At 29.1% G+C, this 23,523-nt stretch overlaps 1 protein-coding gene across 1 annotated transcript in view; it reads right to left on the reverse strand.

The window, feature by feature from the left end:
• Positions 1-17,920, reverse strand: part of LOC107446210 (zinc transporter ZIP10) — an 88,479-nt gene extending 70,559 nt beyond the window's left edge. Inside the window, exon 1 of the mRNA XM_043040418.2 lies at positions 17,623-17,920. Coding sequence (XP_042896352.1) covers positions 17,623-17,844 — 222 coding nt within the window. The 5' untranslated portion in view covers positions 17,845-17,920. The remainder of the gene's footprint in view (positions 1-17,622) is intronic.
• Positions 17,921-23,523: the final 5,603 nt, after the last annotated feature.

The following is a 23,523-nucleotide window of genomic DNA, read 5'->3' on the forward strand; positions in this document are numbered from 1 at the left end:
ATTCACCTGACCTTAATCCAATAGAGCATTTGTGGTCCTACTTGGAAAACCAAATTCGTGCTGCCACGCTACCCCCTCGCAATGTGAGGGAATTGCAGGACCAGTTGGTGAGCACTTCGTACCAGATACCTCAAACTACCTATCAGCACCTTGTGGAATCAATGCCACAGCGGGTGCTAGCAGTTTTGAGGGCTAAAGGTGGTCCTACATGTTATTAGCAGGGTGGTCATAATGTAATGGCTCTTCGGTGTCAATATATCCCTTTCAATATTCTTTGCTTGAAAAGGGTAAAGTTTATCCATTGTTAGAGCTACTGTCATGTACATAAACACCCCCTTTCCTTAAACTAAATATGGTTAGCATTCCACAAAATAGGTAGTCAAATATTATCTATGGCAGAAAAGATTTCAAAATAAAAAATCAGATAGAGTATTGGGGGAGGGAGAAAACATCGTATAACGTAACATCCTTTAATGTTTCATCGCGTAACTTCTTTTACTGAAACAATCACGGCATTCACGCCTCTCCAAATATACAAAAATGGATTTCGTTTCCTTCTAAAAAAAACAAAAAAAATATTGTCTTTTTTTATATGTTTACTCACGAAACAATATATGGATTAACACTAAACTTCGTTGCAAAATGACATGCTAGAACAACAGATTTTTTATCCACAAAATTTTAGTTGTAAATATCTTTGTTCCGGGTCACCAATGAGAAACATGTACGATGGCGAAAGACATTTCTGGATGTCCAACATTTTCCGGCATAGCAGTGCCTTATATTTATATTTCCCAGTTAAAGGAATTTGACCACGCACGGGCTAGGTTATACCTTGTTTTCACTAGCAATTTTAAGCTTTCGTAAGGTACTAGAGCTTGCTTAAACCTGCTAGTAGGAACAAGGTTAAGAATAATCGCAGTTAATTTAGTTTTAGTGACTACATATCTTATCAACAAGTCCTTTCATGATAGGAATTACTTCAACGGAACGAGTCTTACGAATTGCTTTTTAATTACTACTATTGTCTGTGCCGTATTTTCAGTAATAAAACGCATTTGTATTCTTCTTATAAAGCATTAAATTGAAAGAAGAAATAAAAACGAAGAAAACTTACGTTTTCCATAAGCGTTTGAGGATAAACATATGCTTTAATGGTACGAAGAGCGTTATATACAACTGCTAATGTATAAACAGATGAAATTGAATAATCAAAATATTAAAAAAGAAAAAAATTGAACTGGCAACACGAGGAACAACTCACATTTCAATTGAAAATAGTTGCACGTACAGTTTAAAACACGCATTACGAACGTTTGATGTAAACTAAAATGACAATAAATTCTGCATAATGTGTATATTTAAAGACTCAAGCAATCGATAAACTTTTTAAGGTGTTGATAAATATGCACAATGTTCTTTTTACTTTAATACTTATCTCTCAAATAAGATCAGTCAACTAGAACAACATCGAACTTGAATTTAAAGCAATTTTAAAACGGGGGAGTTAAATTGACAAAGAAATGATACAGAACACTTTAGAAGAATAAATCAAGCGGTGAAGCGAAAGTAACGATTCAGGAAAACACGTGTGAAAAAATCGGGTCAGATAGCAAAAGTAATAGAGGTGTAATTGTTCGGTGCGTAACCTTGGCCGTTCGTCCAGTTTCACACCAAACTATTTGAGCTCTGGATTCAAAGAGGTCATCTACCTTGGTCGTCAGGCTGTCTGATGTTGTAACAGGTAGAGCCATCTGATGATGCTCCTAATGATCATCAGGATCACGATTTTGTGACAGAATCAAAATTGCAATTGAGACTTCAAGACAGTTTTGAGAACAATGAATAAGGAAAATGGTAAAGGGTTATAATTTTTAGACGACAACGACACTGAACCAGCCATGATATCGGAATTACATTATTTTAAAAATAACGTCTGGTTAGAAACATCTTTTATTCAGAAAAAAAATGACAAAAAAAATATAATATAATGGTTTGTTATTAAGTAGGACATATGTCAAAACTAGGAACCCAAGTTCAAATAACATCCGAACTGTCGACTTGGTTTGATATAGTCAATTGAAGTATTATGATGAGTGATTATTTTAAGTTTTTTTGTAAAATTATGAAAACTCTACTCAGGTTGTGAACATGTGAAAATAAGAACCCGATTTTTAGATGGAAGGGACACAAAAACAATGTCCTCCAAGGAGTTATAATTTTAAAATTAAAAGATAAAAACGCATTGACTCCTTTTTTTCAGAAGTAAAGTTTGGTGATACAATATTTTATGAAGATCCCCTTTATACGAAAAAATATTTGGCGATGAGTTCATTTCAATGATAAAAAAAATTGTGGGCACAGTCTGTTAATGCTCCTAAATATTTGTTAAAATGAACCCTTGATATAATCACTAACTAATAACAATAAACACTTTTAATATGGATGTGTCTGTTGTTGTTTCTAATGCCACTGCCATAGCAGCAAGCTGTTTTGGGAAACTAAGCAAATTTAAGGCAGAGGGTGCGTTTCTTGTTTTTCAGTGGTGCCATATATGGCCAAGAATACGACTTCAGCCTCATACACGTCACATTCCGTTTATAGGGCGGACCCATTCATGCATCTATTGATTCACAGATCGTAATTTTAACCTGAACAAGAAACGATTAATGTCTGATTCAGTACCCCCTGAGGTATAATTTGTCATGGGAACAGAACTTTGTGCCCCGACAGATTTAACGTGCACCAGTCAACTTTTACTACACGGGAAGTCTTCGGCCGGCTACGATCGATCTCCGATCTCTTGTACATGGGCCAAACACCCTACCAACCAGGAAGTCCCTGCCTTGGCTGCGTCTAAATACGAAAAAAATAGGGTAAAGCTAATATATGTGTAAATGCTAGATTAGTAACAGCTTTAAAAAAAATGGGTCCTTAAACTACTGCCCAGGAGGCCACAGATAATCAACGAGCATCTCCGATCCAATCCAAGGTAGCAAGCCTAGCATGCCAGATTGTCTAGCTAAGGAAAGAACTCCCCTTCTTATTAATCTCGAGTAGTGGCGGTGACTATGGTTACGAGGTTTAACTATTTCTAATAGGGGTGTTGGGTAAATATTTAAGACAAGTTTCAGCTCGGGTTGACGCGACAGAGGAGAAAAAGTGAGAGAAGCTTCAATCTTTGAAATGTGCTATTTCTTGTTTAAAATTCAAGAAAAGGCCTTAGACATTGTGACGAGGACAGTTCTTTATATAGACAAACTATCTGGCTTACCACAGTTTATTTTAATTATGTATTGAAATGTACCATTAAAAAAAATCTCATAAAATAATAATTAGAAGAAACACAACATGGAGTGTTTTAAGTCAACTGAATTTAGTTCTTAACCTGTAGTTCTGGTGACGATCTCTGATGTATCTCTTTTGTTGGCGAAATCAGAAGGGAAATTTTGTTCGCATGTTTGCATGATGAACTTGCAAGTGTCAAAACTCTTGCCCAAGTTGGAACAAAAGATGATCTAATTGTTTTTAAAATAATGTCAAAAATGCGTGAAACAAGAGCAGTTTTTTCTTAAATTTCTAAAACTAAGAGATAACCCCCCCCCTCCCTGCTCTAAATAAAGCTTTGGCTTCGCCTTAACACTTGGAACATAGTTAAATAGTCAATGATACCTTTAGACTAAAAAGTTTGGAGATCAGTAAGTTAAACTAATGGCAAAGCTCGAATTTTTATCAGCATCATCAATTGTATACCTGCAAGTGACGACATCGTCGGTAAATCGTGGCATCTGTCGATTCATGAGCCAATCAGGTTCGACTCACACACGTGACGTCGCCTACATGCATGCAGTTAAGTCTGATTTAAATCACATGGTTAGGCATAATCATTTCACTTCTTCTCGAGTAGTAAGTACCTAATTGAAAACAAATCTTGAAATTTCCTAATTGAAAACAACCTAATTGAAATTGCTTTCTTCGAATCATTGTCATGCCAAATAGTATTTTTCTCATAAGATTTAAAAGCGCAGCTGAAGACATTTTTAAAATCTTATATTGAATTTTACCACAGCAAACCAGTAGATTGCAAAACATAAGTACTTATTATGGATAAAGTCGGGTCTGTACAATAAATCGCAAATCTGGTGTTTTAAATGTAGTGAATTTCGTAGAAAAAAACACTGACATTTCTTTTTCTATATATCACGTAGATAATAATATAATATACAACTGCATACATAAATTGTACATTTGTCACAGTGTGCATCAATCAGTAATGATCAATGCATCAATCTTATGAGTAAATAAATTGTAAATAATATAGTATATTACTGTATGGATAAATTGTACATTCAACAAGATAAATTGCGCAAAATCAATTGCTTAAATTGCATAGTTCATAACTAAACAAACATTATATTACTAACAAAAACACATTATTAATATTTTTTTGTTTTTTTTTAATACTTTTCTGTCTAAAAATAAAATTAGACGCTTAAAGAAAATTTTTATATAATTTATAATTCAATATTAGTATAATATTCAATTAATAAAAATGCACATAGCAGCATTAACCTTTCACATGACTCATTAAAAGAATTAAATTTGGGCTAAACTATAATTAAAAACGAAGTTAATGAAATAAACAAAAATTGGGCACTAAGCTTTTTTACGGATATTAAGTATTTTAGATTATATACTATGACGTCGTAATTTATTCATTGCGTTTTGAAAACGTTGCATATTTAAACTAACAAAAGTTACGCAGAAGCAATTTATTACTGCAATATTTTACAACTATTGATTTGTATTGATCAACAACAAAAATTCATAATTCATGGTCGATTGAACGAAACAATTAAAAAACTTTTTCTTTCTTTTTTTTGGTGACACAATACATAAAATGTAATTCAATAAGCGAACGAATAAGAAAGAATCACTATTTTGTTAGGAAACACTGCGCAAATTACGGTATTAAATAACTAGATAGTAACTTAACAAAGGAATTATATAACATGATTTGCAAAGTTAGTAAATATTTTTCATGGCAAGCACGCTTATGTAATTTGGAATGTAAACGTAATCTGAGTATTGATTAAGTTACGACATTAATAATAGAAGAGCGAAAAATTTCAAGCTCTGAATCTCACATAAATAAAATCACAACAATGGGAGCTATTTATATCAATGATACACTGAATAATTTAAAATTGATGCAATTTAGTTGCTTAAAATTAGTGAAACGATAATCGGATAATGCATTTTTTTTTTAAAAATATTACCAGCGTTGATCAGTTGAACCAATGATGAGTTTACGACTATCAATGTTCAACTCAGTAGCCTTGTAATTTCGAACTTAACCCAGAAGAGAGCTACTGAATCAAGCACAAACTAGCCTTCGTGGAAGACCTTTTGATGGAACTAAAACGCATTTGTGTTACATAGAGAGCCCACGAAAGTCTCCCTCGTTTAGCAGGATGGCAAAGGATTCTAACCCGAGATCCATTTACCAATGAGAATATTTAACGTCAGCACTGGGATCAGAGCGTGAGGGGAGCAGAATTCGTATACCAGCCACCGCTAGGATTCGAGCCTGGGACAACACATTGGAAGGCAAGCGCTCTGACTCATGAGGCACCGCGGCTGTGGACAGTTTGTTATTAGTTTATTAGAATCAAGCAATTGAATTAATTATTTAAATATCATGCTCGTCCAATTTATATATTTGTTTCCAGTTCCTACCCTTACATAAATACCACCATATTAGATGGGCCATCGACAGTAAGAAACACGAATAATACGAAGAGAGAAGAAGGAAAGAACATTCATTCCTCTTACTGAGATTCTAATCCAGGAGCTACATGAAGTCAGCTCCCTAACCACTATACTGCCCGGACGGCTCCAATTTATATTTCATGAAATACAAATTGATTAAAATGGGTTAATCCTTTTGAATAACCCTGTATAATGGTATTTCCGAAGCAACCCTGGTGAATTTTTTTAAAATGCCTTATTAACTCGTTTTCTCCCTTCTTCAATCATAATCATAGAACTCGTTCGTGAGTGAATTACACATTAATTCATATTTAATAACTGTGAATTCATATAATCAATCTACTAACTAAATGAATCGGTTCATTTTTTTTAATATACATCTCCAATTAATATCATAACTCTCTTGAATTAAAATAGTTTCATTTTTAGAGTAGCATCCTTGATATGTCCCATGTGATTATATATGTACATATAATAATTTGAATTGCTCATTTAAAATAGTAAATTAAGCAACTCGATTAGAATAACAATTTGAATCAATTAATCATAATTATGAATTTCAAATCTATCTTTGATTCGAATAATAATTGAATAGCCTAAATAAACTAATTCAAATAAATTTAATGATCCGTTTATCCCATTTCTAAAGAAAACAAAATAATTAATTATTGTTCTCATTAGAAACAAAATGAATCCTCTCACTGCGTATTCTTGTAAGCAATTTTTTTATTACATGTTTCAAATCTACATATATTTTAAAGATAAACTATAAAAAAAAATCTTTTAAATATTTTTTTTTCTTATAATAGAGTTTGATCACAAATTGAAATTGAGGATTAATCGTAAAGCAAGATTTTGAAGTTTAATATATGTTAAATGATACTTTATTTTATGAAATGCAAAGATAAAATGTATCTACAAATAAAAATATGCAAAATACTCACAAAACTTTTATTGGAAATGAAGTTTAGAATGGTAAACTTCGAAACAAGGCTCAAGACAAAGTCCTGCCTCGCAATCATTGCAGCAATTTCACTATTCTTTGCAATTTTTTTTTTTTTTTTTTTTTTTTTTTTTTTTNTTATTTTTTTTTTTTTTTTTTTTTTTTTTTTTTTTTTTTTTTTTTTTTTTTTTTTTTTGACAATTTTAGTTTTTATCTAACAAGCAGTACACTTTGAAAAGAGCGTACAAAATGGTGCAAATCAGGATATATATTTCTCGAAAATATGGACAACTAACGCCATCTAACCCAGACATAACCCATAACACAAACTAAAGAGAACTATAACCAACAAACTAAAGAGACGAAACCCAAATATAACCCAAATCTGAATAAATAATTAAACATCATGGAAAAACCGAAATGAAACCATAAACGGGAAAGGTAGCACAGTTAAGTAGATCGAAAAATGCATCCTCGATAATATCATGGAATCCGCAAACTTTGATACTTCTACGCTGCCCATAAAAATCCCGGAATTTGCAGCTAAAGGGTTAATCTATCGCTCGGACACCTTTCGCCTTTAATCTCAAAAGAAAAAAAAGCTGTTCCCAGAATTCGGTACGAAAAATGAATGGGTATAACACTTTTGTACTACAAATCCATTTGTGTTGGGAACAGTATTGTGCAAATTAGACTAAACTTTTTTTTTCCTCTTTTTATTAAACATTGGATTATTCGGATCAAGATTAATTGATCCGAAAATTACAGGAAAAATTAATGTGGGTTAATGTAACAATACACCCTTTTGTTCTAACTAAATTTAAATGCTGGTTGGAATAACTTAACTATAAAAATAAAACTGAAACCCTCTGAATTTACAAAATCAATCATTGATAAATTTTTAAATATGAATGAAAATAAATTTTTGTCAAACTACTTCTTTTCATATATTTTGTATTTTAGTACAAACATAATTCCGATAATCTAAAAGATTTTTTAATAACTTTTAGACTGCTTAATAATTATTTTTTTAATAACTATTAGATTATTAAAAAAATACCAAAAATCTATTTGAGTAATTGAAAAAAAACAAAATATATTTTTGCTTGTAATCAGAGCGAAAGAAAAAAATATATAAAAAGGACACCTGTGCCCAATTTGCGTCAAGGGGTTATGGAAAAATAAAACTTATTTCTGTCCTCATTATAGATTAGACTAAATTAATCTGTGGGGACACCTTTTGCTTTTAGAAGCAAAAAAAAAGACTTTTTCCCAAAAGTCAGTATCACAAATGGATAAGCATATTACTATCGCAGTACAAATCTATTTGTGTTGCGAATATCATGTAGCAAATTAATTAAACTAACGCCTTTTGAAACAAAGCAGATAACGTGTCTCAAACGTCCAATATATTTAAATAAACCATGCTTCCTAAAATGATATATAAAACGGATGTAGGGCGGAATAAGATTACACCCTCTATTCATGGCAGAATACCGCCTAGATCAATTTCAGTAATTGCGTGATGCTACCAGTCATCATTTAAAGAATACTGCCAAGAAAAATAAATTGGAATTTAATTCAAATGAGAACGATTTGTATAATATAGAATAAATAAATATTGAATTAAAGGAACAAGAAAAGGTTGTCTTAAAAGAGCTGTTTTTATCGAAATTAGATTCTGAATATTCAGTTCATTCAAGGAGAAATAAAAAAAAATTAAAAAAAGCCTTTGATGGAAATATTAGATTGCATACATTTTGAAAATTATTCAGTAAATCTAGCACACAAATTTCAAACAAGAAAAGAATTAATGAGATAAATAGCACTTACTAGCCTTTTAATTCAACCGTAAGCCAGCGCTTTTTTTTAAAAAAAAAATAATAAAATAAACAAATAATTCCCATTACTTGATTAAAAACTTTATTCGCCTCAAAAATATATAAATTGGAAATAACAGTCAATATGTTTCAAGCGCTCAAAAATAGATTTTCAAGACCTAACACACGTGAATGAAACGAAACAAGAGTGATTTAAAATAAAAAACCTCAAGTTTCCAACAAAAAAAAATTTAAAAATAAAGGTGAAAATCAAAACTAGAAAAACCAAAGTAGCCAAGAGAGAAAAACTATGAAAAACAGAACAAGAAAAACCACAAAGGCCGAGAGGAGCAATTCAGGGTAAAATAACTAAAGTCATTAATGACGTCTAACTCTGTTTCTCGACATTATTTTTTGTTGGCAACTTTACGATTTATATTTTTGTTTAATTTCCCTTAGTTCTGGCAAGTCTTGGAAATGGCAGCTGTATTTTTGAGTGCTTAAAACATGTCGACCATTACCTCCAATTTGTAGATTTTTGAAGTATTTTTACCAGGTAATATCTAACCGATTCAGTTTCTTGGTATTATTTATTTATACACTTTCTATACCAAATAAGTTTTCCTCGTTAATTTAATGCCGAAATGGAATTTAAAATTACTAATAATGTATTATAAAATACAAATGTAAAACAGTACCCAAGTTTTCTGGAAATATTCAGTCAATTGCTCTGACATATATTTTTAGAATCCTTATCAAAAAGGGAAAAAAATTGTAAGAATATGGGATTTGTAAATGATTAAGTATTTTACAGGGATGAAGAAAGAGAAGAAAATAATAATCATAATCATTGTCACAGACAAATCATTATCAAGGTCAATAAATTTAAAAGTCTAATTCCAAATATCAAAATGCATCAATCAATTTTATTTCTTCGAATAAGTAAGAAGGGAGGAGCGACGACTGCAGGTATGTTAAATAACTACAGGTTCTTTTTATTCAGTTTAAACTTAATTTCAAAATATCGCTTAAAAATGTTCTTTATTTAGTATTTATACGTTTAAAGGCTCCCAATGTGTCGGTTCTGAATAGTTACATCATAAGAAATTAGTGCATCGTAAGCAAGCATTTAAAAAAAATTAAAAAATCATAGATTATCATACTTATAACACTACTTTAAAACTACAGCAAGCAATGCACTGCACTAAATATGTTAAAATTTTACTTTCCGTCCATATACATACTTTGTCAGTATCACAGAAGTTTCAGATGCAAGCAATGCACTGAATGTGTTAAAATTTTACTTTCCGTCCATATACATACTTTGTGAGTATCACAGAAGTTACAGATGCAAGCAATGCACTGAATGTGTTAAAATTTTACTTGTTAAAATTTTACTTTCCGTCAATACACATACTTTGTCAGTATCACAGAAGTTACAGATGCAAGCAATGCACTGAATGTGTTAAAATTTTACTTCAATATACATACTTTGTCAGTATCACAGAAGTTACAGACCCAATGCTATCGGAAATAATTATTAAAGTAATGCACATCAATTTATGAGTTTTTTAAAAGAAAATTAAAATGAAAATTTAAGACTACTGAGCATTTTTTGGAAGCGGAGACAGGACTCAAAATCATGCTAAAAGATAAGAAATCATAACGCTAATTGCTTCTTAAAACAAATAAAATAATTGTAAAAAGCGAAAATAAAAACGGATTAACCTGGATACTTTTTGATCTAATGATCGGATCTTCACGTTTAAAGACTTTATCTTAATGGTACGGGCGTGGTGGGTGATCTCTTATATGCTAATTAATGAATACAGCTGATATGTTTAATTATGAAATCAAACACAAAAACGTACTTTCTCGGAGAAAATAGAAGTTTTTTTCTACAGATTTGGATTCCTGATCCCCAAAATTAAAGGGGTTACCGCAGTCTGGGAAATAAGGTCCCAATAGTTTGGTCAGAATAGCGGTCCAAATTTGGACCCCTTAATGTTAATTTCATTTTTTTGCGTATTTCTCCATATTTCAAGAGATCCATATTCAAAGATAATTCTATTCAAAAAATAGCTTTCAGTAAATATTTATGAAAGAAAAAAATTTTTAATTGTAAAGGTGTACAATTTTTCACGTCATTTTAAGTAACATAATTTACATGAGAGAATGCCCGAGAATTTACATGAAAAATTGAAATTTAAGAGAGTCATATTTTTAAATTTTCAGGTCACCCCCTCGAACCATTAAAAAGGAGTCCTTGAACGGGAAGATTCGATCATTAGATGAAAAACTATTAAGGGTGATTTTTTTTCCTTCTTTATGCGCACTGTACAACAAAAGTGATGCTATTCATGCCATTTATTGATTAAAATTCTTTGTTTACCACGTAATTTAAACAAACAAGCAGTCGAATAATTTTCAAGAAAAATATTATTTATGAATTTATATTCTTTAAAACCATTAAGAATGAGCAAAAAATTAAATAATTAAAATGAATCCAGAGCTGAAGCAAGAGCCCAGATCCGGAGCTGGAACTCATAATTTTCCTATGTTCCAGAACTCCAGTAATTTCATTGTAACCTACTGACATTCAGTAGGCCTGCTGCATTGTAACGGCCTTGCCTGTTAGCCAAGTTGAGGTAGAAAAACTATGTAACTCAAATTAGTAAAATACATTTATGATCATTTGAGATCTAAGATGAAGGAATATTTATTGGATTCGACTTTTTATTAATTTAATTTTTTTTTTTTNTTTTTTTTTTTTTTTTTTTTTTTTTTTTTTTTTTTTTTTTTTTTAGAATGGGCAAATTTTATATTTTTTGTATGATCAGATGATTGTGTTATCATTTCTTTCTTTCTTTTGATAATAAAAATTCCCTATTAAAATTTAAACTGAAAACCGCACATAAATATATAAAATTTCGGGAGTCGCAGCCGGAGTTAAGTTTCTTATTTAGGACCAGAACCTGAACCAGAGCATCGACAATTTTTTCTCCCTGAACCCCTGAAAAAAACGCGCATTAATTTAAGAATCTTCATGTAATAAATATACAAAATCACTGAGAATTTTTTTGGGGATAGAGGGGTAAAAATAATAAACTTCAACGTAAAATAAGGTAAATAACAAATATTAAAAAAAATTAACACAGTTATCTTTCGCCTTTTAAAAGCAAAGAAATTTTTATACTTCAAAAACAATGAATAATAATACATTGATTCAAAAACATAATTCACCATGCGTATTAAACTAACAAACTATCAAAATTAAATTTAGAGAAATGTAATTTGCGAATTCTATTTAAGACCATTGTGAATAAAAAAAAAATAATGCACGTCAATTTACAAATTTAAGTTAAATAATAAAATGACTAAGAGATTTTGGGGGCTAAGGGGATCGAAATTAAAATAATTGAATTTAGTTTACAAAAAATAAAAAAGCTACAACGCAGCATTAGGCAAATAATTCAAATTTTAAAAAAAATCAAATCAAAATCAGCATAGCTTCTTCTCACTTTTTAAAATAAATAAAATATACATACAACAAAAATAGGAATTAAATAATGCAGTTATTTATTAAAAAAAAACTTTATTTACAATGTCTTTAAAGCAACAACTCTTAAAATTAGTTTTTAAAAAAAAGTAATTTCAAAATTTATGAAGACCTTTGAGCCAGAGGAAAAGAATTTATAAAGGCTAAAAAATAACTCATATCAATTTCTGAATTTTATTAAAATAATAAATATATGAAGTTACGGAGAGTTTAATTTTTGAGAGGGGGATACGGTATGTAATTAAAAATAAAAAATCAGTCTCATTACTTCTCGCTTTTTAAAAGAAATAATATATACGTAATACAAAACTAAAAATTTCAAATCAAATTTAGAAAAAAAATGCAATTCTAATTTTTTAGAAACTAAACATGCATATCCTTCATTTGTGTCATAGATTAAAGGCTAAGTAGATTAGTTTCAAATCAAACTTAGAAAAAAAAATGCAATTTTAATTTTTTAGAAACTAAACACGCGTATCCTTCATTTGTGCCATAGATTAAAGGCTAAGTAGATAGAGGGAAATCTAATCCACCGTAGTTGCCATTTTATAATTCCATTATCTTTAGGTCATTGCAGAAAAAGTTTAAACAAAATAGAATAATTATGTAAACTAAATTATTTAACCTTCTAGTTATTTTTTTTTTTTAACTAATACATTTATTGGAAAACATTTGAGGGGGAAATGAATGAACATTTAAAGTTAAAATACAACTTTTATTCGAAAAAAAATACAAAGGTCAATAAAATAATTAATGTCATTGCTACCTGGTATTTCATCATGTTTAATTATCATATAGGAAGGAGAAACAGAACATGCAAATTACAAATAACGACCCCGATACCGATATTAAGTGCAACAACCATCTCGCAGTTCTTCGGTTAAGGTCACGATGTTTATATTTCATGCATCGGGTTAAAATCTATGTAGATATGCAGATTAAGCAACAACAAAAAATGTAAAATGTCGATGAGTAGTTAAAAATTAAATAGTAAAAAAAAAAATTCTTAAAGAAAGAATTTTTAAATGAAAGTTTGGACCTCTTTACAAAATATTTAGAATATTTAATTTCGAAAACGAACAACTTCACAAAACCGTTCGTTCAAACCATGGTACGTAGTTGGTAAGATCATACGATGGTAAGTTCATTAGTTCATAATTTTAAAACTACTAAAATGTTATCACCCCTTTCCCTATTCATGAAAAATAAGAATTAGAAAGATATTTTTAAAAAGAAAATATTTTCCTAGCTCCAGATCCAAAAGAAATTTAGAATCTTTATTGCATTATTATTTTTTTTCCCTTCTATCCCGCTCTCTCTCTTTCTACTTTTTTTTTAAAACTTTTTATCATTTTTGTTACGTAGGATACGTATTAAATTTATATCTTTTAAAAAATTACAATTGTCTATAAATAAATTTCCGGAAAAAAACTTTCCTTGTTTTTCCTTTTTAAAATGAACCCTTCAGTGAAGGGTTCATTTCAAAGAAGAATTTTGTGAAGGGCCTTCACAAAATTCTTCCTATAAAAGCCAAGTCAATGACGTAATTAATTCATATTTCTAAAATTATAACTCCATGATAGATATGTTTTTTGTGTTTTTTCCACAAACACAGAACCATGTCAGTAAAAACCAGACTTCATGTTTAGTTTTAGATACAAAAATTTATTAATTTTTTTTTTAGAAATTCCTCAAAACAGGATCTTTCACACAAAAAACTGAACAGACCAATGGTGTTACCGCTTTTGCACAAACCCCCCAAAAATAGGACCCTATTTTCACAAATTAATGAATTAATTTTAGAGTCAAAAAATTTTAGACAAATTTTCCACCAATTATCAAAAACAGTCCCAATTTTTGCAGTTTTGAAATAATTCTTAAATTTTTCAACAAAAAAAAAAAAAGAAAAAAGCGGAAAAATTTAATCCTTTTCCAAAAAATTCACAAAATTATAAGAAGATTTTTCATATATTCGCAGAAGCAGAACCTTGTATAAAATGTCCGCATGGTTTGTAAAACAACATCTGTTATATTTATTGCTATAATTTATATATAATTAATATTGTTATAATTATTGCTATAATTGTTATAATTTTCGTTCATTTAAAACACGAGAGGAACTTCAAATCGTTTCCCTTAACTGTTTATCTGCAAACAAATTTTGAAAAAATATTTTATTTTCGAACTAAAAATAAATATTTTTCAAAAAAAAATTTCAGGAACAATCGTATGCTTTTTTTCTGATAGCTACAAAAAAATAATTTTTAAAAAATTTCTGAAATACTTTCCGTGAAGTCCGAACAATGTTTGTAGTCTCAGGATTTTATTAGACATTCTAGTATAGAATCGAAAATGTATTGAAAATAGCCTAATTAAGCCAGGGAACGTAATAAATGTGTTTTAACTATTATCAGCATATAATGACCGAAAAAAAAACACGTTAAGTTCCTCCTAAATTAAAAATATTTTAAAATTTAAGATACAGTAACTAAATATTCAGTTGAATAAACAAAAAGCTAAATCCTTAAAGCTTTCATCTGCTTTAGCATAATAGACATGAAGCACACAGTATATCTGCTACATCATGAATAAATCTGAGAAAATGTGATAAGTTTTAGGATTAAGCGGAACAAGTTTTAAAATTAATTTCATAATTTGGTAATTATGCATATTTATAATTCACGCCGGCATTTAAAAATGTTCAAATGTGTCTGGAATTTTAAAAAGTATACATTACGGCTATTACAATAACCCCATCTTTATGTTTTCTGAAACCAGCAAAATTTCATAATTTGTTTCAAATAAATAATTAAAATTTAAACGTATTTAATAGAGATGACTACTTTGATTGTTTTATTGAAAATAAAATGCTTTGCCTAGCTACCTAAAATTAGATCCAAAAAAAAATGAAATAAAAATTCCTTACAGTTTATAAAAAGAATAAACAATTAATCAACAAAAAAAGAAGTAAAAAATATTAAAGTGCCATTATCTATTTTTAATTAGATCCAAAGAAAATCGATATTAATAGAATAAAAAATTTGTATTATAAATCAAGCGATAATAAGGAAATCTAACGAAAAATTCAGAAAAACATCAGTCTCTTCAACAGAAAAAAGTGCTCCAATCGTAATTAGACAAATAATCACCAAAAGTTTTCGCAATATTTATTTAAAAAGAAAGATGCTTTCCTCTTTATTGCAAACAAATGATATCGTCCAAAAAAAATTTTTTTTCTTTTCTTTCTTTATTCAAAAGAAAGTAACACAATTTTCCTTGTTTGTACTTCAAACACACGCAAACTTCGCTATTAACTAACGATGAGATTTATAAAAGGTAAGTAAAATGTTAGCTTTGTTTCATATCAGACAAAATACCATCAGTTATGCTATGATTCATTCATGCACGTATTATTGTGTCAAGTTTAAAGTAATAAAAGGCCTTCAGCTCTGAGAATTGAATGAACTGAATTTTCAAATGCCTGATCTTTATAGGAACTAATTGATTGATAAAATTTGAATGAAAATTAATTGCTTTGAAAATTAATAAAATATTTCTGTAAGATGTTCAATCATTAGCAATAGAAATTCAGTTAATGTGATACGTAAACACTGTAACTATAAATTACTGCTAATATATATTTATCATATATACGTATTCCAGTATTCTCCGTAATTGTTTTTAGAAGTGTGGCTCAGTGCATTTTAATTGGTTTCACGCAACTAAAATTTTGTGAAAGAAAGATACGATCAAGGTCGAACTCAATGTCTGATTTATCATAAGGCCAGAAAGGCCCCCTAAATGTTGCAAAACATTTCTTTTGATCTTTTTCCTTAAAATTATCCATTAGAATTATGAGTTCACGAAAATAGATATAAATATCAGAATAAATTTACTAATATACTGCAGTTTACCTATGTTATAAATAATTTAAAAATAATTTATAACTAAACAATAGGTGAATTTTGTTTAAGGAACCGACCAGGGGTCCCTGACAATTCTGTGCCTAGGGCCCCCTAATTTCTATAAACAGGCCTTGGTCATACTGAAGGGGAAGGGGACAATTGCCCAGGCTTTCTTTTTTTTAATTATTTTTTTAGAAAAATAAATTTTTGAGAATTAATACAATTTGGAATGGAGGAATTTCAAAAGTTTTATGAAATATGAAAACAAATGTTTGTACTTTGAGGAAGGGGCCAGAAATAAATTTCGTCCCATGGCCCATATAACTCTGTGAAGCCTTGAATAAAATAAAATCAGTGACAGTTTTTATTTTATATTATTTTCATATTTTTTAGGTAGCAATCTGTACAGAAATAATACAAACTTTAAAAAAAATTAAAAATAAAAAACTTGATTCTGTGTAAAAATGAAAAACAATAATTCCAATAACTGAGATAAAAATTAGATTAATATATATTATCAGCTAAAATAAATTATGTAATTTTTAATGTAAAAAATTACCAACATAATTCTTTTTGGAAGATAAGAAAAACTAAGCCAGCATCCAAATCTAAGGCACATTTCAATCAACACAAGCACATGTGTCAACTAAAATATATTTCACTTTCGCGTAACAAATTTCGTTTATTAGCGTCATAAAAAGTAAACATACTATTTTAATTCTAAAAATATTTGCAAATTTTTATATTTTTCATATTTACTATAATATCCTTAAAAATAATAAACTTGGAGTAAATAAAACTTTTATAAAAGAACATTAATTCATTGCTCAGCCACCCGGTTTCTTTTTTATACAAAAGTTAAATAAAAATAATTTTTTAATGCTTCTTAGATTTGAAATAATAAGTTGAAAGCATAAATAAATTAGCATAAAAGTACAAAGAAAATGCATAAATAAATTAGCATAAAAGTCATTTTCAAAAGCAGGATCATTTCACATTCATTAAAAAAAAATTTATAGAAAGTTATCAATTTTTAAAAAAAAGAATTGATTTTTTAAAAAATAAAAAAATTGGGACAGATTTTAAGTTAAAAAAGTTCAAGAATGATTTCTAAGAAAATAATTTTACTATTATCGATACAAAAAACCTCAATTAAATTATATTAAATTGTTAATAATAAAATCAAATTAACAATAAAAAATTTTATTATTAATTATTGTTAATAATAAATATTTAAAATTAACAATGGAAATTAATCGCATCTACACGCTAATATCGAATACTTCTTATTTAAATCTATGAAGATTTAACAATTATTTGAGACTTATTAATTTAAATTTTATTTGAAAAGATTCTTAATTACTAAAGATTTATTTAAAGATATTTATTGATGTTATTAAATGCTATTAGTAATGATGTAAAACACAATTTTTTTTCTATAAAAAACAATCTACAATATGAAGAAACAATATCCAATTTAATCTCAGAATTATTCTCCAATATCCTTCCTATAAATTTATTGTTCTTGCTCCTGAAAATATTCGACAAGCTATGAATAACTAATTCAAAATTTTCTCACGACTTGGTTACTATAGCAACGAAGCAGTAAAGAAAACAACTTACCTTCATACATTCATCTTTTTGAAGTCCATGATCATCGCATCGCAAACGATTTCCTACTTTGCTAACAAGATCCTGAACGCTAGATTTTAAGTTCTGAATATTAACGAAATCCGGTGGATTATTGGTAAAAAGTCTCATAACATTTCCGTAAACGATCAATGGGAAGACACAAATAACAAAACATGTTAATAAAGCCGGCTTAGCTAGCATCAACACCGCCATGCCGAAAAGAAGGCAATACAAGGAATGAATATGGCAACACCGGAGTTTACCTACTCAGGTTGCAGTTGGCGCCCATTCAAGACTCCATGTGATTCTTATCGAAAAGTACGCATGCGCGCAATATGACGTACTGGAAATTAACCACTTGCCGAATTTGCAGCGTTCGGCGCGTGGATACGTTTTTGAACTTTTCGAATTAGTGTCATTTTAATTTTTTATTTTGTTATGCAGTTCATTAATTTACTTGTTTCGGTTTTTGCACGCAAATATGCAGGAATAATCAATAAATTAAAGTTATAAAAATAAAGTAGCAGCAAAAAAAGAAAACCGCTTACGTTGCAATGTTATGAAATTGCCAATCGATGAGCAGTACTTTCTTAGTTGGTATCAAATAATGGCATAAGGTAAAAAAAAAATATATAATGGAATTATTAGAAATTTATACTGATGCTAATGAAGGCAAATAAAATGTTACAAATAAACCCCATGCAATTAAAATTTACTTTAAGGGAGAAAACAGATTAAAAATTTCATTTATATCTGCAAATTAAAATTAATAATTAAATGAGAGTTTATTTAATCTGTTTTAAAATTAAACAGTAAAGAAAATAATAAACTAAATTCGGGCTATTTAAGCTTAAATTAATTATGTAAATATTTTCCACTCAATTCTTTTCCTGGTACATTTTTTAAGTCAAAACGAGTTAACTTTTTTCTTTCTTGCTTTTCTTTCTAATTTTTTTATTTATTTATTTATCTTTTACTAAAATTGGAGAAAAAAAATTATTAGGTCACAAAAAAGCGTTGAAACAAGAATTAGACATATTCATCTGCGACTTAAATTCATACGCTATTTCGTTTGAATTTAAGAGATTTTCACAAAGCTCCTTGAATGCTCCATTATTAATTTTAAAAATTTTCAGGAACAAAATTTAATGACAATATTTACTCTTAACATTGCAGTGCATTTTTGTACAAAAAATAGTGAACTATTTGTAGAATATAAAATGTAAGTAAATGTATCCTTATTCTCTATTAAGCTTTAAACCTATTAATGAAAGATTAAAAGAAAATTAAATTAAACTGAACTAAGAAAGAGAGAGAAAGGGATTCAATTAACCTATTTAAAACAAAAATAAAATCAATAGCTCTCGACACGCTTTGTTTCTTTTTATCACTTGTGAATCTACAAGTCTACAAATTCTTTATTTTTCCTTTATTGAATTTCTATTATGACAAAATTTTTAAAAAAACATAAAGATATTTATTTTTAGACATTCAATAATAATCTATAATCTTATATCTTGATAAAAAAAATAATGATATTGATTTTGTGTGTATTGATTTTGAAAGATAGCTTATAATTGTTTTCTGATCTTATTTTTGACCTCCATAAAATTTAATGCTGATTTTTCTTTTGTTTTTATGAAAATGTACGAGTGTACCTCAAAAATAGATTTTATCGACATTGTTTATGCTATTGCTAGGCTTTGCGGGTGTCTGGGCAAAGCATTTTGTGGTAACTTAATTTTCTTTTTCTGCGAGTTCCCTAGCTCAAAGTAACGTTTTCGCTTAAATTACTGAAAAATATTATGTAATTCACTCTTTTTTTCGGATTTTTTTTTAATGTAATTTTTAAAAACGATAAACTAAACATTTTTTTTCTTATTATTTTATTTTTAAATATTTACTACTGCTTAAGATTAAGTTTTGGTTTTCAAGACACGAACCCATAAAGTAAAAATTAGATTTTTTTTTCTTCTGCTTGAAGTTTCTGCTTAAATAATCAACTGAAAATGTTTCGACGTTTTATTTTCTACTTCTATGATTTAGATTTCTGTAAATTGTTTTTTTTTTTTTTCTGCACAGGGCCCTTAGTAATAAGAAAGCATGGAATCTAGGAAATTTACAGATTTCAAGTAATTTTACTTCGTGAGAATTCAAGTGCATGCCCAAGTTATTATCAGTGGCTTAAATAATAATCCCGCACAAGCCGCGGTGCTGGGTGGTGCACGAGATTTGAAAAAATTCACTATCCCTGCACTTTCTTAACTTGAAAAGAATACAATGATTTTGGCAGTTAGTGAGGGGTTGATGTGTGGGACGGAGTGACCACCAACGGTTATAGTGCGGCTTTCAGGAGATTCTTTGCCTCAGTCTCACGTCGTGGCCGGTACCATGGTTACGAGAAACAGTCACTTTGAATAGGGGTGTGGAGTGAATATTTTTGTCTTGATCTTGGCATAGGTCAGTGTAGTGTGAGTAAACCAATCGACACCTTCATTCTTCCTTTGAATCCCAATTAGAAATGTGCTCTCGCTTGTTACCATAGGAGCAGACAGCCCAGACTTTTAGTCTGGAGGAAAGCCGCACTATAGCTTTTCAAAATAGATAAGAAAGATGGGAATAGAAATTCAATTTCCCCTCAAAATTGCAACCAATGGATCGATGGATAATAAGGAGTTTTAAAGTGAACTATAGAAAACAGTTGGTACGCAAACTTGTAGATGTAGACTTGAAATTATTTTGAAGATTCTCTAAAGTAGACAACTGCCTGACAACATGCGGAACATTGACTGATGCGGAAATCATGGATAATGCCAAATAAATATCATATGAAAGAGTTGAAAATCATATTGATGAACCGAAATTGAGAGCAAAAGAAGCCAAAGAACTCTTACAATCTTTTCTTAAATCCTAAGAAAATCTTGTCTATGGCGGATTTGCTGCTCTTTCTAACCTTGAAAGAATTATCGAAAAAAGAAGGTTATACTTAAAAAATCTTTGAAAAATTATTTTCAGGGTTAAATGTATGTAAAAAAAAAATTATGTAAATAGATGCATGTAGTATAATTAATTTACAAAAATGCCTGTATTTTTTATTAGAAATAATTAAAGCACTTTTAATAGAATTTCTTAATTAAATTTAATTTTTAAAATGCCCGTATAACTCGAAACCTCTTTATCTCAAATTTTTTGCCTTTCCCGGGAGATTCGAGATAAACAGGTCCGACTGATTATATCGAAGTTTTAAGTTTTTTACGATCAGTCCAAGATACGGCGCACTAATAAATCTTGCATGGCGCACCGACATCTACGTACGCTACTGGCTATTTTCTATATGCATCAAATGGGAAACAAAATCTTTAATAGGAAAATTATTTGGATTAAAAACTATATTTTTACTAGAAANCACTGTCCGGCATACATTTGCCCGGTATGCCCTACATCAATGTTTTTTTAAAGTTCAATGCCACTGCCGCCCTGTATACATTAGCCCCGTAAATTGTTTTTTAAGGTCGAGTACCACTGCCCAGTATGCATTTCACCAGTACTCTAAACACTGTCTTTCCCCTAATCTATCCTTAGCAGACATTAAAATATCGAATAAATATAATAAGATCAACGAATAAATTAATATCAAATCTGATATAACAATTACTTCGGACATTCACCAAAGCGACCATGTGATTGTTGACATTCAAAGGCGAAAGTCGACATTGTCTTGAGTTCAGTCATTCACAGTAACAAAAATATTCATATACATTACAGCTTTAAATTTTTTACGGTCAGACCAAAATAGGGCACACCTAAATCTAAGTACGTTCCTGGATATTTTCTATATGCATCAAATGAAAAACGCAATTTTTAATACGAAAAATATTTGGATAAAGAACTATATTTTTACTAGTGCTATAAATATATATAAATATAACTACCTCGGGGGCCCACGGTCAGGGCTCTAGGCTTACATTGGCTCCTGACATTTGCTTTAGTCTAATAAAATATTCATTTTTTAATTCTATAGACACTGTAACAAGAGGAGCGACTAAATTCCAGAAAATTGAAATATACAAATAAACATTGAATTTCGGGAATTTACCTATTCCAAGTAATTATACTCAATGAGAGGTCATGGCTTTAAATTAAATTAAAGTAAACAAATTCTTGAAAAAAATAAATGATGCAACTCTGAAAAATTTAAAATGACGGGGTAAAATAAGAAACATTATTTGAGAGTCGTTCCACGTGGGGATGAAAATAACTGGCGTGCAGTTTAAAGTCCTTTGCATGCACCTAAATGACCTTGACCATGAACCTGTTCACTTGATTTAAATATTCTAAGTAAAAAATAGATCAAAACGTCTACTGGGATGAATACCCTTTCTAAGAACTGACACTCTGCGTGACACCAGTTTATTTCTTATATTTTATTTGTTTAATTGAACTTAAATAATCTACTCGAGAATTTCGGCAGTAAAATTTCAACGCCTAAATTTTGAATTATAAAAACATTCTAACAATAGTAAAATGTTATTTTCGAATCGTTTCTAAAAAGCCATTTTGGTTAGCAATATTCTTAGAAGCCATTTACTTTTACTCTTTGCAGCATCATGCAAGAATCTATAATTAAATTCCGTACTAATAACTGAAATATTTAATATTCGGTACTAATAACCTAAATATTATATAATAATTAATTAACTATGTGTAAAATTAAGATACTTTATACTAAATTTATGCAGTAAAATAGCATTTAATATAAAATTTTCATATTCAAATAAAAGTGGGAAAAAATGAAAAATGCTTACAAATAAATTTTAAAGTATTATGTTTAATATTTACCACAATTTAAAATTAAGTTTATCGCTAAGATGCATTGCTTAGTGATAACAAAACATTTTTCACTTTCACTTAAGTTTTGAGATCTTAATTCAAGATATAAACGCTTCACAATATTACTCCATTTCAAAATAATACTCCACTAACTGACTATTTTCTTAAGTAAACCGTAAAGATTCCGGATCAAATTACGGTATAAAGTACCTGCACTTTGGATGCATCATTCGTAAAAACCTATTTTACCGTAAAATCTATTTTTACCGTAAGGTATTAGAATGCAAATTTTACAGTAATATTTAATTCGAGTGATTCAGTGATTTTACGGTTATACAGTAGAAATTACGGTATATCAGTTTTTTATTCCATAACTTGTTCCAGTAAAAATGGATTTAATGAAAAAAAAATTCCGGTACCCTAAGTGCCGGTACTTTTTACCGTAATTTGATTCTGAATATTTTACAATGCAATACAAATAAATTTTTCATTCTACAATATCAGCTTATTTAACACAATAAATTCAAAGCAGAAGTTTTAACTATAGAGATATGTTGTGTAATAAGCTATAGTAAATGAGAAATTATCCTACATTTAATCTAATTTTAAAATTTTCTTCTTTACCAAGACTTAGAACGTTTAATATTATTTGAAAATATATAGTTTTTCTTTTTTATGTAATGCAAATGATATTTTCATTCAGCAACGTTTACATCTTAATGTATTTATGTGCCATGAATTTCAAGTAGAAGAAGTTGCACATAAAACTTTTTATTTCTTTCATTGTTTTCTTTAAGTTTTATGTGCTTTAAGCTTATAAAAATTTACTTTTAAGAAAATTTTGCTTACAGTTTCCCCACTCCTTTCCGATCATCTTACCTTTATTAATAATTATTTTCGCCTTTAATAATAATTATATAGGAATTTTTTTTTAATATTTCCCAGAAAGTTATGCTTCTGATCTTTAGAAATTTTTTTCTGTCTAGAATTATCAAAATGTAATGTTTCAATTAGTTAACCACAAAACACGCATTTTTATATATAAAAGTAAAACACAGCCGT

The sequence above is a fragment of the Parasteatoda tepidariorum genome, chromosome 3 (genome assembly GCF_043381705.1).
Source record: "Parasteatoda tepidariorum isolate YZ-2023 chromosome 3, CAS_Ptep_4.0, whole genome shotgun sequence".
NCBI classification, from domain to species: Eukaryota; Metazoa; Arthropoda; class Arachnida; order Araneae; family Theridiidae; genus Parasteatoda; species Parasteatoda tepidariorum.